This window comes from Elephantulus edwardii, unplaced genomic scaffold (assembly GCF_000299155.1).
Source record: "Elephantulus edwardii isolate Elephantulus edwardi_28Jun2011 unplaced genomic scaffold, EleEdw1.0 scaffold00050, whole genome shotgun sequence".
Classification (NCBI taxonomy): domain Eukaryota; kingdom Metazoa; phylum Chordata; class Mammalia; order Macroscelidea; family Macroscelididae; genus Elephantulus; species Elephantulus edwardii.
The window spans coordinates 14,197,590-14,217,205 of NW_006399800.1; the positions used below are offsets into that span (position 1 = coordinate 14,197,590).

The window sequence follows — 19,616 nt, forward strand, 5'->3', positions numbered from 1 at the left end:
CAGCTATGGTCTCTTCAGGGTATATTCCCAGTAGTGGAATTGCTGGGTCAAATGGTATCTCTGTTTGCAACTTTTTGAGAAACTTTAGCTGGCTTTGGTATTAAGGATATGATTGCTTCATAAAATGGGTCTGGGAGAATTCCATCTTTTTCTCTTTCCTGAAACAGTTTACGTAGAATTGGTGGAAGTTTTTCTCTGAATGTTTGATAAAATTTACCAAGTATAGGTTATACATAAGCACAATCAAGTATTCTGGAATTCCCCTTTTTCTCAAGCTTAGACAAAATTTGTTGTGATCCACAAAGTCAAATGCCTTTGCATAGCCAATGAAACACAGTTAGACATTCCTCTGGTAGTCTTTGCTTTCTGCCAAGATCCATCTGATAATTGGCAGTAATATCTCTGGTGCCATGACCTCTTCAAACCCAGCTTCTATTTCTGATAGTTCTCTATCAAGGTGCTGTTCAAGTTATTTCTGGATAATCTTCAACAGCATTTCACTAGTGTGTGGTATTAGTGATATTGTTCGATAATTTCCACACTCTTTCAGGTCACCTTTTTTTGGAATGGGACTAAAGATGGATCTCTTCGAGTCAGTTGGCCAGGTGTTTATTTTTCAGACTTCTTGGCACAACTTGGTGAACACATGCAGGGCAGCATCTATCCACCATAAATCCTTAGAAATATTGTTCTAAAACAGCACATGTTCTCGAGGGGATCTTTCTAGAGGTATCAAATCTAGTACTCAGGGAATAGAAAAAAAGGGCACAGAGAAATAAATATGCCTTCCAGCTCCAGTGAATGAACCATTTCCAATTCTAATATACCAGGTGACAATGTACAGGGATATAGTTTGCAAACAGACTGCTCTCTCTAGGTACCACTTTCCCACGGTGCTGTGCTAGCTGCTACAGTCTCCATTCCATTAACTGTCTTTCCATTCCCCCCCCCCGCTAGAAATTCATATTTGAATGCTTTGCTCTGAACATTGAAACAATAGTTCTGCTGTCCCACTCTGCCTTCTGTTTGTGATAAAAGGGTTATCTCCTGATATCTGACATCCTACATGTACAAAAGGCCCCTTTTTAGGGAGAGGATGACTTCTTAACCCCATGTTTCCTTCCTTATCTTGCCTGACCTGTAACCTAACCAAACTCTCACCATTTCCCTTCCTGCTTTTACTAAAGGACTATGGCTACTTTGGTTGTTGTTAGTTAGTTGCCATCTTGTCAAAAGAAAAAACAGAATCTTTTTTTTTCTTTCTTTATTACATTTTAAAAAAATGTATTTATAAGTTTTTATTTGTTTTCACACAATCAATTCATACATATGTTTTAGAATATGAATTACGATTGATCAAACCGTTTTATCACCATGTCTCATTAAAACATCACCACACCTTACCTACTCCTTCATCCCACCCAGTGTCTACTAATCTCTGTTGCTCTAGTTTTTGTTTTCTTTTTACCCTCCCTATAATCCATTTCCTCATTCTTACCCTTTCTTCTTTCCCCCTTTCCTATTTGAATAGTTATACATATCTTGTTCAGGATGCTGTTCCGCTTCCTGCCAAAAAAATCTCTATAAATTTATTTTTCTATTAACTTTATTTATTCAAAGGTACCCCAGTCTACCTTGCTCTTTCTTCTCTCTCTTTCTCTCACAAAGAAAGGACACTGTAGTCTGGAGAGAGGGCCAGATACAAGTTAGGTTTGCTTTTCCAAAACTATTTTTAAGCCCATGTTAAGTGTTGGGTGGACTTTGAACAGAGACAATTTTGCTTCCCATAAAATGTGTGTGGTCTTTGGGATGCTGTTTCTATTTGCCACCCCTTCTTTTTGGATTCTTTGTTGCTGTTAACATAAAGGGAGTCTTTCCTATAGGATTTGAGGCCATTCTGTAGGCATATTGTTTTTTTTAAAACAAAGTTTACTCATTGGAACGTAAGCTGCTTTCCCGTTTCCATGGATAGCAATTTAAACATCTTTTATTTTGTGTGAAGAGAAACAAAAGCTATGAGGCCATGTTTAGAGTTCTACTTTGTTCCAAAATAGTAGAAGGGGCTTAAAAAGGAAAAATATTATAAATCATAATGCATATCAACTTTAGAAAGCTAATATTAGAAACAAGGATTATTGTTTTGTTGAGTTTCTATTGTAGGAGCTGTTAATAAACACTAACTCTTTCACCTTTGAGTCCAGAGTTAGTCAGACTAGCTGTCTGAGGACTCTTTGGTGTCTTTTCACAACTGTTTCCAAGAATACCACATGTCATCATCAACTACCCCCAATAGAGGTTTATAGATCTCCTCTTTTATTCCATTTATTCCTTACCCATCCCTTTCTATCTTCAGTTATTCTTCCTTTGTTATTGTATATCTGATCCTCCATTAGGGTTTCAGATGCAGTAAATTGTATGGTAGGAGATTGTCCTTTTTTCCTCCATGGAGCAGCTGCTAGATTTGAACTATGTGCCTTTGAGTTGGCAGCACAACTCCTTATCAGTAAGTCTCCAGAGCTTCAGAAAAAAGTTTTTGCTTCCTTTTTGCAAACAGTAGACATATGGAACAGTTTCTTATCATGATGTCTAAAACAAAGTCTTTATTTTCACCTTAGTTTATACACTTATAGCTTCTTTCCTCTCTATCTCTTGCTTTCCTTTTCACTCATAGTAATTGTTGTGATTAGGTGCCATCGAGTTGAGTAAACTGAATGGTGACCTGTGGACAACCATTTCAATCTGTATGCAGAACAGCTTATTCAGGAAGCAGGGCTTTATGAGGAGGAGAGTGGCATCAGGATTGGAGAAAGACTAATCAACAACCTATGTTATGCAGATGACACAACCTTTCTTGCTGAAACTGAAGAGGACCTGATGCACTTGCTGCAAAAGGTCAAGGACTGTAGTCTTCAGTATGAACTGAAGATATACATCAAAAAGACAAAAATTCTCACCAATGGGCAAGTTGGCAACACCATGATAGATGGAGAAGAGACTGAGGTTGTTAATAATTACAACTTGCTTGGCTCCACATTCAATACTCTTAGCATCAGGAAATCAAAAGATAGATTGCACTGGCAAAATCTGCTGTCAGGGTCCTCTCCAGAGCACTGAAAAGCAGCAATGTCAGTCTAGAGACTAAGGTGTGCCTAATCTAGGCCATGGTCTTCACAATTACTTGCTATGAATCAGAAAGTTGGCCAATGACTAAGGATGACAGAAGAATTGATGCCTTCAAATTGTGGTGCTTGAGAAGAGTCTTGAACATACCATGGACCTCCAATAAAACAAATAGGTTGTCTTGGAGAGAGTGAAACCATGTTTCTCCTTGGAGGCTAGGATTTTGAAGCTTTGTCTCCCACATTATGGACATGTGACCAGGAGGGACAGTTCCTTGGAGAAGGACATCATGCTTGGAAGGGTGGAGGGACAGCACAGGAGAGGAAGACCCCAGATGAGATGGATTGATAAAGTAACTGGGACAATGGGGGTTGGTGTGTCAGAATTAGTGAGACTGGCTAAGGACAGGAAAGGCTTCAGAGCTGGTGTATACAGGATCGCTATGGTTTGTAAGCAACTCGATGGCACAAAACAACAACAATGAGCAACAGATTTGAATCTGTCCTTCCCCGAGCCACTCTTATTATCTCCTACATATTGAGTCAATTGTGGAAGTTACTGTGTTAATCCATCTGGTTGAGGCTTCCTCTCTTTCACCTCCAATATGGATTACATATCAATGTCAAGAAGACAAAATTTCTCACCTCTAGGCTAGTAGGCAACATTATAATAGGGAGAAAGGATTGAAGTTGTCAGTGATTTCATTTTGATTGGATCAACAATCAACACCCTTGGTACGGGTAGTCAAGAGATCTGGAGACATATTGCATTGGACAAGTCTGCTGTCAGGGATCTCTTCAAAGTCTTGAAGAGTAAGGATGTCAGCCTGAAGACTTAACTCTGCCAGATTTTGGCCATGGTCTTTTCAGTCACTTGCTACGCATTTGAGAGCTGGATAATGAATAAGAATGATAGAAGAAAAACTCATGCCTTTGGTTTGATGATGTTGGAGAAGAATCCATGGAGAATATCCCATAGACTCCAAAAGAACAAGCAGATATGTCTTGGAGAAGGTACATTCAGAGTGTTTCTTGGAAGCAAAGATGACAAAGCTTCATCTCTCATACTTTGGGCAAGTAGCTGTTCCTTGGAAAGGGACATCATGCTTAGAAAAGTGGGAGGTCAGTGAAAGAGAAGGAGACCACCCTTGACAAGATAGGTAGACATAGTGCCTCTAGCAGTGGACTCCATTGTGTCAGAGATGATGAAGAAGGCACAGGATAGGACACAGTTCAGGTTTGTTGTTCATAGGGTCACTATGAATCAGACTCAACTTGATGGCATCTAACAAGAACAGAGTACTACGTAGTAAATTTTTACTGGTTAGGATTTTTAATCAGGATACAAATTGCACTGGAAAAGTCTTCAGTCAGGGACCTTTCCAAATTACAGAGGAGCAATGATGTTAGTTTGAGGACTAAAGTGCACTTAATTAAGATGATAGCCTATAATCACTTGCTATGCTGCTGAGAGCTAGATACTGAATAAGGAAGAAAAAAAATGATGTCTTTGAACTGTGGTTTTGGAGAGTATCTGAATCGCTCATTGACTGCCAAATGAACAAACAGATACATCTTGGAGAAGGTGCAGCCAGAGTGTTCCTTGAAGGCAAGGATAGCGAAGCTTCATCTCTCATACTTTGTCCATGTTGCTAGGAAAGGCTGTTCCTTGGAGAAGAATATCACGCTTGGAAGGGTGAAGGGGCAGCGAAGGAGAGAAAGCCTCTCAACTAGGTGGATGGACACAGTAACTGCATCAGTGGGCTTGAGTGTGTCAGCGATAGTGACGTTGGCACAGGATAGGAAGGGCTCAGATCTGTTGTCCATAGGGTCGTTATGACTTGTATTTGACTTGATGACATCTAACAACAGCAATTTATGATTGAAAGGGTCATCTGTTCATCACTATGAGTTTAAGCCAGTGAATCATGTCCTAAATTTGCTCAGGGAGTATGTAATAGGAAGACTCAGGAAGTAGACTTAACAGAGTGAAATCTTTCATGGACCAGTTTTCCCTGCAAATACCTGGATCTTAATAAGACACCCTTCACATTCATAGAAACCAGTTTATAAAATACCCTTTATACTTTTGATGAAAATCAGCAGTCCTTACAGTAGTCAGTGAGGAGAATATGAAGATTACTCAATCATTAGCTTTGGTGTGCTGCTAGCCAGTTAGGTTTTGTAATGGGAGAATGAGGAAGAAAGGGGCTTTGAGGTGCAGAGTAGCCTGGTGTTTGTATGGTTTGTTTTTTAAATAAGTATAAAATGTGGGACTGATTCTGGGCTGGTGAATATAAAAAGAATGAGAGAGACAGGGTAAAATTCAAGACTAAACTGACAACAGAAGATCATCTAAACCTTTCCTTTGTTTTATTCCTAAAGACACTAGTTAGGTGTATGAAGCAGTGTGCATGCATACAGAGCGTAGAATTAGGAAGCTTGAATTGTGAGTCTGGCCCTGTTTTGATGAGCTCTGTGGCCGTAGACTGCCTGTCTGAATCTGTTTTCTCTTATGCAAAAGTAGACTAATACCTGCCTTGACTACCTCGTAAGAGTTGTGTGATGATACAGGAGATAGTGAATGGATTGTGAAATTGTGGTACATTCACATGGTGGACTTCTGCACAGCACTCAGGAGCAACAATTTTCAAAATTACTACATAACTTGAGAGAGACTGGAGAGCATTAAGCTGAGTTGAACTCAATCTCATAAGGACAATTACTGCATAAGACCATTATTATAGAAATCGATAACTGGTAAAACGTGTATGAGGATCCAAGGGGGAGATGGGAGAGCAGACAGGTGAAGTTGAGCAGGGGGAAGTCATAGGGTCACATGATTTAGTGGGTGGAGGGAGGAAGGAAATGGGAAAGATCTGGCAGGGATCTGGAAAGACTGGGTAATGGTGGGCATAGTTCAATGGTGATTAATTTTATATAACACAATGAATGGGAATGATTTTGTGAAACACAATCTGAATGAAGGACAGTGTGAAACACAATGTATACAAACTTTATAAGCAAACAAATGTCAAATTAAAACAAGACACCACTAAAACCAAAAAAGAGACATGCAGGGAACAGTAGTTGTTGTTACCTACCGTCAATTTAAGTATGAGTGACCCTGCGTTCAGCAGACCTGAACTCTGTCTTTCTTGTACCATCCTCATCATCTCTGACACATTTGAGCCCATTGCTGCAGTCACCATGTCAGTCATCTCCTTGAGAGAGAACAGTAAAAGGTCAGGGAAAGAGGAAGACCCTCAACAAGATGGACTGCCATAATGACGTCAACAGTGGGCCCAAGCATGGCAAAGATCATGAGGGTGTACAGGAGCGGGCAGGCAGGTCTGTTAGTCAGAGGGTCAGTATTAGTTGGAGTTAATTGGACGGCACCTCACAACAGCTGTGAATTTGGAGATTCAAGTTTAAATTCCAACCATTGCTACTCGCACACAGCCACTCGTTTGTTGGTGGAAGTTTGTGTGTTGTGAGCAAGTTTCATATTGTGGCTACCAGTCAGTATTGAATAGGAATAAAGGCATGGCAATCTGCTTCACTCTCACTCTCCCCAAACACCAGCAATCATTCAGTATAAGTCAGACGATGCGCAGAATAGCCAGAGCATGCTGCACATGAAGCATTAGTCAGCAGCCAGTGTAACCATAGCTAACAAGAGCAGTACGTGATTACTTCATTGTCCTTTATATGCTGGGACAATGTATTTTGGCTTGTACCAGACTTAATCAGTGGACAGTTCTCTCACATATGCTACCTATATTTCTGCCAAGTATTCCCTACTGACTCTGCCCTCATTGAGAGGCTGCAGATAAGCTAAAATTGGGGGTGTAGCGAGGGCATTTCCTGCAGAGCCTATGAAAATCGTGCTTGCCACGATACATATCATTGGTCTGATTCTCACTTTAATAGGACGTGTCCGGACTTAAGATGCCTGATAAGGATGATTTAGAACTTCCAGAGTGTCATCATATCTGACAGAGAAATCTGTGCACGAGCAAAGCTTCAGCAACTGAGGTTTGGTGTTAGATTATTTAGGGAGGGCAAAAGCAAGATAAAAGGAAAATATTGAAACAGAGGAGAAATTGCAGTAAGGTAGTTCACGTTAGTACAGGCAGCTTAGAGAATAAGTGAAGGAGACAGAAGAAGCTTTAGAAACAAGTGAGAATAATTTCTTGATGGCAGGGTAAAGTGGGAAAAACAAATGAATTTTTTGCTTGCTGGCCTTAAGGGAGTATGCTGACAGATGCCTGCAACCAATATAAATTTCCCTGGGGAAGGAAAAACTATTGGGGAAAAAAATGAAGAATGCTTCATAGAAGTGATCTAGAAATTAGTGCCAGTGAGAAACACAGGTTCACAATCAGCTGGGACCTACAGATTTAATTTTTAAGAATGGAGTGGCGATCAGAAGCAATTGTCTAGAGTATTGTGGTATAACTGAAGAATAGATGTTTGCTTCAGTGTGTCTCGTTTGGAAACAAAACATAAGTAGAGAAACAGAGCATTGTATAGGTAGAAAAGACCTTTGAAATAATTTATAGGTGCAGAAACTGAGATGTGAATAAAGAAGGTGGACTATATTTGCCTAGGTCTCTAAGTGGAATAATGATGGAGCCGGGACAAGGTAGAGCTCAGAAGCAATACTCAGATCATCTTGAAGTTTCATTATATGCTTGTTCTTTAGGACTGGCTTCTCACTTCATCATGATCCGTGGTCTTGCACGCAATGAATGAGAACTGTAAGGGAATTAGGAATTGGTGTGAAGGAAGAGCTTATTAGGAAGCTACAGGGATTTCTAAGCAGATTCATTTGGTGATATGAAGAATTTTGCAGACAAGGCAGGACAGAACTGTAATTGGGAAGACACAGGAAAGAAGAGACTGGGAGTAGTCATTATCTTCATTACTGTTATCAAATGATTATATGGCATTTCATCTTCAAACTCTTTTACAAAATATAATTGTCAAATGCAGTTAACATCTAAATTGCATGCATAGTCTGGAAAAATAGGCCATTGGAGTATATATAGTAAGACATGGAGGAAACATATTCTATTCTGAGACATTGTTGGAATATGTTCTATTCTAACTCATCCTTCACCCTTATTTGGTATTTCAAAAGCAAAAAATCTTTTATTATTACCTTCTCACCCCAGCTATTCTGTCGCATATACCTATTTGTAGATGGGGAATAGACACAATACAGTAGATGACGGCTCATTAAATCAGGGAATATAGGATCATGTATTATTTCCGAAGTTCACTTTTATCTATGGAAATCAATAGATACCCAGTATACATTACAAAGGCCTCGTTCTTGGGGCTTTCATTACAGTCAAAGATGTAAAAAAGTCGTTAAAAAAAGGAGAAAGAACCTTAATCGTGCAATGTGCTATGTTGGTTGTTAATGAAATGTTTGGTAGTTCAAGCCCACCAGCCGCTTCATGGGAGAAATAAAGCCATACCCCATAAAGATTTGCAGCCACACAACTCAATGATAGGTTGCTATGAGTTGCAATCAGTTCAACAGCAGCAGATTTGGTTTCAGTTTATATCCCTTCCATGTTTGCAGTTTTTTATTCTTCATAATATAAATCCCCATCCACATAAAAATTAGAATATGTCTGGAAAAAAGTAATAAAACCTAACAAAACAAAAAACCAACACTTTTGGTCTTACATCTAAGAATAAATAAGATTTTAAAGGCAGAATCATTATGTGAGCTGTTTCATTATCATCTAAAGATTTCTCTATTCACACACTCATAAAATAACTAGCTCCTGCCTGGTAAGCACCAAGTATTATAATACTTTGTTCTCTAAGGTTAGGGTTTTCTTTTTCCTACAGCGCACCAGTGGTTTGTGGGACAGTTCAGAAACGGAAGAATTGACACTTTGGTTCTTGTAATGAGGAGCCATTAACCAGTGGCCTTTTGTAGGGGTGTAATTTCAAACTTCATTACAAACGAAGGCAGCCATGCCACCCATCCATTACTCAGGAAAATGTGCTTCTATTGTGACTCTTCAGTGAGCCTTACATTTTTAATGCACCTGTTAGAATATTTATGAAACAGTATCACCAGCAGAGGGCATCTGTCTTTAAACCAAGGGACCACAGTGGTGTTTGTTAACTAACAGGGCTTCATTATAGGCTACAGCTCCTTATTTTGAAACTTCAGTTTAAAAAAGTTATGAGTCTAAGGGAGCTCTGGTGGCCTAGTGGCAAGGAGCTGCAATGCAATCTGAGAGGTGAGCAGTTCAAATCCACCAGATTCTCTGCTGGAGAAGGAGGAACAATCTCCTCCTGTACCAGTCAAATCTGATTTGATGGTACACACACACACACAAATAATAAAAAAGTAAAATAAAAAAAATTTTAAAAAAAGTTAGGAGTCTATTTCACAGTCTGAAATGCTTTCTTATTTAGTCCTTATTACTAGCAAGGTACAGGTACTATATGTGCTTATGTAACAGGAGTTTTAATTTTTATATATCAGAGTAAAGTACAAATATAAAATGGAATAGCTAAATACCACCAAGGGGATAGTAAGTAAACATACAGAATTACACTTCCTTTTACATGTAGATAATTTGGGAGAAGAATGCCTTTGTATAAGTCAGGCCTCGCAAAAATATTGGAAGGTCCTGGATTCCTGAACAGAAATTTAATGCTGTAAAATTGTGTCTTGCTTTAGAGCTGTTGAGTTCACATAAGTGCACATAAGCATAAGGAGTTAGAGGTTCTTGGATTCCGGAAACCCTATGAACGTGGAGAAATGATGAAAGTTATACAAGTGTTCAGGTCTTTCATTCATAGGGTCACTATGAGTCGTCTGTGACTTGATGGTACTTAACAATAACAACAAAATAGTTAACTTAGCTCTGGGAGTCCCAGATGTGGTCTCCTGTGGGAGAGGAAGATGTGACTTGACAATCTGGCACTTCCCCATTGGTTGTCTTTTCCTCACTCTGGGCCACTGAGTCAGTGTTGGGAGTCTGGGCCACTCAGTGTTGGGAGTGATCAGCACCCCTGTAAGGAGGCAGCAGGGTTCAGTGACTGTCATAATACAGAGTGGCTTGCCACTCTAGCCATGAAACCCTGTGTGTGTGTGTGTGTGTGTGTGTGTGTGTGTGTGTGTGATTTTTAAATGGGAATTTTTACCCTTTGTATGTGCCATCATAAGAGAGAAAATTGTGTTCTTAAATCTATGCAAAATACCTTGACTGTATTCTGTTAATCTTCATAAAATAGCCCATTAGAAGTAAAGACATTAGTGAGAAAATATACACAGTTCAAAGGCTTGCTGAGTGTCACTGAGAATTTCTAACACAGTTCTTCTTTAATCTAGAGAGATTTCAATGCTTTCTTCTTGCATTTTCTTTTCAACTTGAATTTGCTTTACCTTATCTCAATTTGAGTTATATGTGAAATGAATATTTTTTCTAAACCCATCTGCTTATTGTATGTGTAGGCAGTTCTAGGTACTGGCACACCTCAGAGATAGTGGGTTCAGTTCCAGACCACCACAATAAAATGAATGAAGCAGATAATTTTTTTTATTCCCAGTGCATATAACAGTTAATATTTGCAGTACATCTCAATATCAAGAAAAATATCCTTAAGTCTGGACTAATAAGCAACATCATGCTGTAGTTGTTGTTATGTGCCATCAAGTCACCTGTGATTCACAGCGACCCATATAGATGAAGAAAACCATTGAAGCTGTCAAAGGTTTCATTTTGCTTGGCTCCACAGTCAATATCCAAAGTAGCAGCAGTCAAATCAAAAGATGTCCTGTATTAGGGAAATCTGCTGTCAGGGGCCTCTCTGGAGTGTTAAAGAGCAAGGATGTCTGTTTAAAGACCCCAGGGTACACCCAATCCAAGTCATGATCTTTTCATCTGCTTCCTCTGCATCTGGAAGTTTTGCAATAAATAAGGATGATAGATTAATTGATGCCTTTGAACTGTGGTGTTGGTGTGGGATACAAAATATCTCTTAAATAGTCAAAACACCATTTGCAACCAGTGTTCCTTAGAGGCAAAGTTAGTGAAACTTGGTCTCACCTACTTTGACCAGCTTTCCAAAGAGACCATTTCTTGGGAAAAGACATCATATTGGAAAAGGTGGAGGAGGGCCAGAGAGAGGAAGACCTTTCACATGAAGGGTCAACGCAGTGACTGTGACAAATGGGCATGGGCTTATCAGAGATCATGAGGACAAGGCAAGATCCTGGCATGATTCAGATGTGTTGGTCATAGAGTTGCTATGAGTTCTAGTCGACTCAGTGGTATAAAACAACAACAATTACAATGTCCTGTGGTAGTCCTGGTGGTATGGATAACATATCTGACTGCTAAAGGAAAAGTCACAGTTCAAATTCACCAGCCGTTTTGAGAAAGATAGGCCTGGTGTCCTCCTGTAAAGATTTACCACATTGGGAACCTGATGCAGAGTCCTTTGAGTTAGAATTGACTTAGTGGCAGTGGGTTGGTTCTGTTTTGTAGTCTGTTAAAGGAGTTCTGGTGGCTTAGGTCTTCTAACCAAAAAGTTAGTGGTTTGACTTCTACCAGCTACTCCAAAGAAGAGAGATGAAGTAGCCTCCTGTGAACATGGAGAGTCTTGGGAAGTTGATAGAGAGCTGCTGTGATTTGGAATCGACTTGACATCAGTGAGTGAGCAGTCTACTAACAAAATGTGACACAGAGACATGAAATTCACACAATGTTATTGGAAAATGGGTACCAATATACTGGCCTAACCCAGGGTTACCAACACAGAGGTACCTCAACACAGAGCTATCGATAAACTTGCTCAGCACTGTTACAGACCTCCAGTTTGTTAAAAAATAAATGAAAAAAGAAATAAATTTTTATTTGTGAAGCGCAGTAAAGCAAAGTGCAATCAAATGAAGTCCGAAAGTTTTTCCGAGAAGAAAAGGACTCCAGACGTGCCTTGTCATCCCTGTTTGCCTGAAAGCATATCTGCACACTAGACAACTACTTTGCAGAACTGGGCTATCCTTCCACACATTAGGAGCACAGGCTTGTGAACAAATGAAGATGCAAGCATCTTTTGAAGAGTTACGTAAATGAAAAGTCAGATATTCAAGTAAGATATTTTCTATTATTTTTGAAAGTAACACAGTTTCACAGCACCATTGTAGGGCATTTTGAGACAGTGTTCACACTCCATACATTACAATTTTAACCTACAAGGTTGAATGGTTGGGTTTTGTAAGGTCCATATGCCATGGTTGTATGTTACTGTGTCTGTTCTAACTCCTAACTGCTCAGGAAGGCAGACTAGAATGGCCACATAGAGTTTTCTAAGTTGTAATCTTTACAAGAGCAAATCACCAACTTTTTTTTTCTCCTGTGGAACCACTGGTGGATAGCGTCACACTGACCTTTAGGTTAGAAGTCGAGAGCTTGAACCATTGTGCTGCTAGGATTCCTTTGTTGTTGCGTACCATTGAATTGGAACCTATCCTCCAGTAGGTGTCCTTGTACCATTGCTGGGGACACCTATCATCCCGTGGGTACTCTTGTAATTATGAATCATTTGAGTTGGACTTACCCCCATGAGGTTTTCAGAGGCAAAAAATCATGAGAGGAGGATGTTCATCTTTCTCTCTTGTAGCAGCTGGTGGATTCAAACTGTTTGCCTTTGGGTTGCCAGAGTGACTCCTTTTCACTAAGTCAGCAGAGCTCCTTAGGGTTCCTTTGTTGTTGTTGTTAGGGTGTCATCAAGTCGAGTATGACTCATTGTGACCCCATGAACAACAGATCTGAGCGCTGTCCTATCTTGTGACATCTTCATCATTTCTTACATGCTTGAACCCACTGCTATAGTCACTCTATCTATCAATATCTCTCATTAAGGGTCTTCCTTTCTTCAACTGAGCTTTCATCTTTCCAAGCATGATGTCCCTTTACAAGGAATAGCCTTTCCTAACAACTTGCTTAAAGCAGGTGGGATAAAACTTCATCTTTTTTGTCTCCAAGGAGCACTCTGGCTGAACTTTCTCCAAGACATATCTATTTGTACTTTAGGCAGTCCATGGAATATTCGGTAATCTCCTCCATCACCAGACTTAAAGGGCATCATCAGATCTTTATTTATTGTCCATCTCTCAGTTGCATAGCAAGTGATTGAAAAGAGCATGACCTGAATCAGATGCACCTTAGTCTTCAAATTGACATCATTGCTCCTAAGTAATTTAGAGCGGTCCCTAATAGCAGACTTTCCCAGTAGATCTCCCGATCTCATGACTACAAGTACCAATGGTGTGGATCCAAGTAAGATTAAATTGTTGACAATTTCAGTCTTTATGTATCATAATGTTGACAATTAGATTTTTGTTTTCATGTTGATGTTGAGCTGTAATCCATATTGAAGGTTATGTTCTTTGTCTTTCTGTAGTGAAGGTCTGTTAGACCCATGTAGTATCTTAAACTTGGAAGGAGGAGTGACATCCACTTTCTAGACAACATGCCTCCGGAAACTCTATGAACTTTGATAAATGTCGATAGCTGTAGAGGGGCTTCAGGCCTTTTTGTTCATAGGGTCGCTATGAGTCGTGCTCGACTCGAAGTCAGTCAACACTACCACCACCACCAATAATATCTTAAACTTAGACTTAGTTGTCAGTACTTGAAAATTGGAATAATTTCCTTAAAATAATCCAGGTTTCTGTAATATCTTTTAAAAAATGCAAATTTTCAGTATCGGCCCCAGATCTCCCATAGCAAATGCCAGCCATATTCTCCAGTTCCCCCAGGTCTCCCTGAATTTCCTTGTGTACATTCCTCATTTACGTTCTCTGCTTGTCGGAGTTCACAACCCTCAGTGCCTCTTACACATGTGCATAGCCACCACTGAATATTATATATCTACTTGACTACCAATACATTATGCCGTCATGAGTAACTTGGGGCATCTGTGGTTTTCTAAAAAAAATTATATCTGATACCTGTTTTTCCTGAAAACTTTGACAATTAGTGTGGATTTTAAGAACATTACGAAAGAAAATTGTTTATTGCTATTTTAATCAGTATATTTTAAAAAAACTATTTGATAAATTATAATTGACTCTATAGTATATAGCACTGTTTTTTAATGAAAACAGAAATTTGTTTTGTTTTGTTTTGTTTATACATCTACCTCACAGTGCCCAGGACTGCATTCACCCTAAGCTGACTGGTCCCATCTGTCAATTTATTATTATTATTATTATTATTAAATTTTATTAGTTTCAATGAACATTCACAGGGATTCTGGGCTTTCACTTCTTCATTGCCGCACCATTCTCTCCACCCTCCTCCCCAGTTTGTTCTTCTTCCCCGCCATCCGAATGTCTGTTTTAATTGTCCAATTGCCACAGTGCTTGTCAAAGTCAGTTCTGATTAATCTCTTTGTTGGTGTGTCCTTTGCCATTCCCTATCACTCCTCCCTGAGAGAGACTTCACCTTGATGCATAAGGAAAAGGGGATGGCGTATTCTCTTAGCTACTTCCTGCTGAAAAGGGACGCTGTGGGTTTCAGGGTGAAGATCTTCTCTCACTACTCTAAAGGGCCCCTATGGCAGTAGGAAACACATAGACTATTATGGAGATTGATTTTGGAATTTAGATGCACTCTTATTGATTGTGCCTGGCCGTACATGTTCATATCCTTGAAGATGTATCATGGGGGTGTTGCAACCTAGAAGACACAAATTTGACTAACAAGCTATAAGTACATGAGTCAAAAATTATGGAAAAGTAAAAGAAAAGATTCTTTCATTGTTTTACAAACCCTCCCCCAGGTCCCCTCCACCATGTAGCCCTCGCTCTAGTCTCCTGTGATGACAGAAGTACCTAGTCGTATATCTCTTTTAAACAGTTTTCTCCCTCCTCTGTTTCAGTGCAGTATACATTATTGAACCCATCTTACTCAGTCTCTCTCCAACCCCAAGGACAGTCCCATTCTACAACAGTGGCATCATGTAATATTTGTCCTTTTGTGACCGGGATATTTCACTCAGCATAATGTTCTCCAGAGTCAACCATTTTGAATAATATTGCATGAGTTCCTTGTTTTTTAATGCAGCATAGTATTCCATTGTGCGAATATACCACAGCTTCTCTAGCCATTCGTTTGTTGATGGGCACTTAGGTTGTTTCCAACTCCTTGCTATTGTGAACAAAGCTGCAATAAACATGGGTGTGCATATATCTGCTTGGGTGTCAGCTATGGTCTCTTCAGGGTATATTCCCAGTAGTCTTAGAAGATCCCATTCATCTATGTTATCTTCTCCTGGTTGTAGGGAAAACAGAAATGTTTTAAATGAGTTTGTTTGATACAAGTCTTTCTCTTAGATGTTTTTAAGTCAAATATAAAAGCCTAAAAATTACTATAGATTATCATATTGTATCTATGCTTATTATGTATTTATACACTTAAATATTTATTAACTATTAATCCAGCTGATGCATTCTTAGCTTTGGTGCTTATAATAAAATTTCTGCATCTTAATGTCTAAAGGAGAGCTCAGAATGAACTTAAAAGCAAAGCTTCATGTCCTGTGGATGTTAACTTCAGCTGAATGGTTTGATTTGGTTTTTTCCCCAGAATACGGCAGGAGAATGATATGGTTGATTCAGCGCCTCAGTGGGAAGCCGTATTAAGGAGACAAAAGGAGAAAAACCAGGCAGACCCCAACAACAGGCGATCCAGACACAGATCTCGCTCGTATGTGGACTCTTTCTTTAACTTGATTAAAAAATTCTGAGCTTGAAATAGCAGTTGCTAGGGCAAATTGAACTATGTCTTTCCCAGGTGTTCTAACGTGCTTTAATTCAACCATAATTACTCTACTATTTATATTTCATACTTGACCTTCTTTTGTTTGTGGCTTTCATTGACAATACTTGAAGTCCTAGAAGTTGGAACATTTCAATCTGTCACAAAACAAGGCTGTGAACGTCATAGATCTATATTCTCCAAAACTATCTATTTAGCCAAATAAATAGGAATACACTCCTTTGTCTAGAGCCTAGCTATTGGTGAAATACCTGCTGCTTCTCCCAATTTGTGCAGAACTCTCTGAAGGCTTGTCCTAGGTGGGGCCAGATGTGACTATCTTCTCATCAAATTAACATTTGTAAGCAGTAGTCAGAGAGTGATCCATTACACCCCTGTGTTGGGATTTGCGTGCTTCGCCTGTTGCTAGGCAATGCCACGTGTGAGCACAATTACCCCCTAATGGTCAGGTTGCCAGGCCCAAAGTTAATCGACTCAAAAGCATCTATCACCACCACCCAGATACCTATCTTGGAAGTAAAACTGAGGGGTTAGTATTGTGGGAGGAATCATGGATGACTTTTAGGCGTGGTACCAAACCACTGGGTGAATGGCCAGACTATTTTACGCAGAAGGGCAAGGTTGGACAGGATGGAGATGGAAAGAAACCAAGGCTTTTGTTGACATGCCAGATAATTTGTCAAGTGAAAAGTATAAAGCATGCAAGTAGATAAAAGTGCTAGAACTCTACAAGATGACGGAAATTCTTTAGGAAACAAAGTGAGCTCTGCCTTGTGTGTGATCTGTGACACCCAATCCTGAGGTTTATTCCTATTTCGAATATACTGGCTGAGTGCTGTTGGCATGTTTACATTCACATGCCAGAGCTACCAGCTTTAGCTGATTACCTCTCTCCTGTCAGTTGACACAGCGACTACCACATGGGTTTGAGCAGGACAGAAATCATGAGGATGGCACAGGATTGGGCCAGGCTCAGAGCTGTTCTTCTTAGGGTCGCTGTGAGACATTGTCAGCTCAGAGGCCACAACTACCACCCCCTTATCTCCATGAACTTCCAGTTTTCATTTATACAAAAGGGGGCAATACACCTTTCAGGATTTTGATGAATATTAAATGTGGTCACTTAAATGCTGTCATATAATAAATCTTAAACTAATGTCACTTGCTGTTATTAGTGAAGTTCTCCAGGCCTCTGTTAGTTTCTCTCTAGCAACACAACACTACTTGGTATTTGATTATTGTTTTCTTTTCTTTCGTTGAGGAGAGGGTGAGAAGTGAAGAGAGTAGGGCGAGGCCGAAGTCCTTGGAGTTAGAAATTGGTTCTATGACAGCTGAGGAATCGCTGCAGCTTTCTTAGTGGAATACTGCTACAAAAATGTTGAAGGGAGGACCATTGTTACAGCAGCATTGACGAAAGTGATTAAATTTTGTTCCTTGTTCTTTATTACACTCATATTCTTCAATTCCTACTGCAATGCCTGTATAATTATCCACATAGAAATAGCCTCTAAAGGTTACTGTGGTATTGTTACTACTTCTGATTTCCATTAGTGATAAGCTAGAAAATCATATCATTTGTTAGCTATGTTTATTAAGCACACAGTGCTAGAAAATACAAAACCTTTCTTTCTACTAGACATACTAAGCTAAAATAGATTGGATTTCATTCAGCAAAATATTAAGAAATACAATTATGTCCAGTGCACGTTTAAACAATATTGTCAGGACAGTCGTGTTTAATCATTAAGGGGAAAAAAATCCTATTTTATGAAACTGCTCGTCCATGTAGGTGTACGTGGTGTACTCCTTGATGTACTGAGAGGCACTGAAGCATTAAAAATGGTTGGTGCTTTCATTTGTAAGAAAGGCTCCGGCTCCCTCTGGTGGTCATAATGTCTTAATAATTTTTATTTTATATTATTTAATTTTTATTTGTTGTTCTTTGCCATTGAGGCCAAATCAACTCATAGCTGACCCTCCAGTGAGTTTTCAGAGGTGGTAAATTGCACGGTAGGAGATTGCCTATACTTCTGCCTGATAGCATGTGACAGATTTGAACTGCATGCTTTTATGTCAGTAGCACAGGGAAGATGAAGTTTAAGGATGAAGAGAGATTCCCAGTTAAACAGAAGACAGAAACCTGGTACCTTAGGTAAAGAGTAGTAAGAAGGTGCTGAAAGTAGCTCCTAAACTATATTCAAAGCTCAGTTGCTGGGACTAAGTTGCTTCTGAGACCTTCTTTAATTCTGAGAGTGGGTAGAGAAGGAAAGAGGAGGGGAAAAGATAAATATTCCATTCAGGAATATGATGGAGGATTGCTGGAATATCTATTAAGTGCTTCGGATAGATTAACAGGTTCAAAATCAGGAAGGGTATACGCCAGGGATGTGTCCTATCTCCATACCTTTCTAATCTATATGCAGAACAGATCTTCTAGGAGGCTGGGCTCTACGAGGAGTGTGGCATCAGGATTGGAGAAGACAAATCAACAAGCAGCATTACACAGATGGCACAATCATGCTTGCTGAAACTGAGGAGGACCTGAACCGCTTGCTGCAGAAGGTCAAGGACTGCAGCCTTCAACATGGATTGAAGCTCAATATCAAAAACACAAAGATTCTCACCACTTGGCCGATTGGCAGCCTCATGATGGATGGTTAAGAGATTGAGATTGTTAACAGCATCAGTTTGCTTGGCTCCACAGGTAGCAATCTTGGTACCAGCAGTCAGGAAATCAAAAGACGAATTGCATTGGGCAAGTTTCCTGTCCGGGACCTCTCCAGAGTACTGAAGAGCAACAATGTCAGTCTGGAGACTAAGGTGTACCTGATCAGGCCTTAGTCTTTGCAATTGTTTCCTGTGCATCAAAAAGCTGGACAGTAACGAGGGATGATAGAAAGAGAATTGATGACTTTGAGCTGTGGTGTTGGAGAAAAGTGTTGAATATACCATCGAGTGATAGAACAGACAGATTCATCCTAGAGAGGGTGAAGACAGGCTCCTCCTTGGAGTCAAGGATTCTGAAGCTTTGTCTGACATACTTTGGACATGTTCCAAGGAGTGATCAGTCCTTGGAAAGGGACATCATGCTTGGGAGGGTGGAGGGACAACGCAAGAGAGGAAGATCCTCTATGAAATGGATTGACTCGGTGACAGGAGTAATTGTGCAGGTGTGTCAGAGAAAATAAGGTTGGCTCAGGATAGAGCAGGGTTCAGAGCTGTTGTACATAGGGTCGCTATGAGTCGCAAGAGACTTGATGGCACAAAACAACAACAAGAAGTTTCTTTTATATATGTTGTATTGTTGTTGTTATTATCATCATCATCATAATTAAGGGCTCTGGTGGCCTCGTGGTAAAAAGCTGTACTGCAATCCCAAAGGCACACAGTTTGAATTCACCAGCTGTTCTGCAGAAGGAGGATGGACAATCTCTGAAAACCCACCGGAGGGTCAGCTATGAGTCAGTTCCAACATCAACAGCACAAAACACCACCATCAAACAACAATGTATTTTTTTACTCTAAACTTCCTCTTCAGCACCATAGGCTCTTGCTCATATGTTATTTCATTAAATTCTTCTGTATATGCCAGTTCCTTTCTATATAATGACTCAGTATATTCCTTCCATCTTCTTTTAATACTTCCTGGATCATTTAATATTCTGCC

At 39.7% G+C, this 19,616-nt stretch overlaps 1 protein-coding gene across 1 annotated transcript in view; it reads left to right on the forward strand.

Annotated features, from left to right (window-relative positions):
- EPB41L4A (erythrocyte membrane protein band 4.1 like 4A) overlaps window positions 1–19,616 on the forward strand; it is a 373,049-nt gene that overhangs the window by 337,484 nt on the left and 15,949 nt on the right. The window contains exon 18 of the mRNA XM_006886688.1: window positions 15,758–15,877. Within this exon, the coding sequence (XP_006886750.1) occupies window positions 15,758–15,877 (120 nt within the window). The remainder of the gene's footprint in view (window positions 1–15,757; window positions 15,878–19,616) is intronic.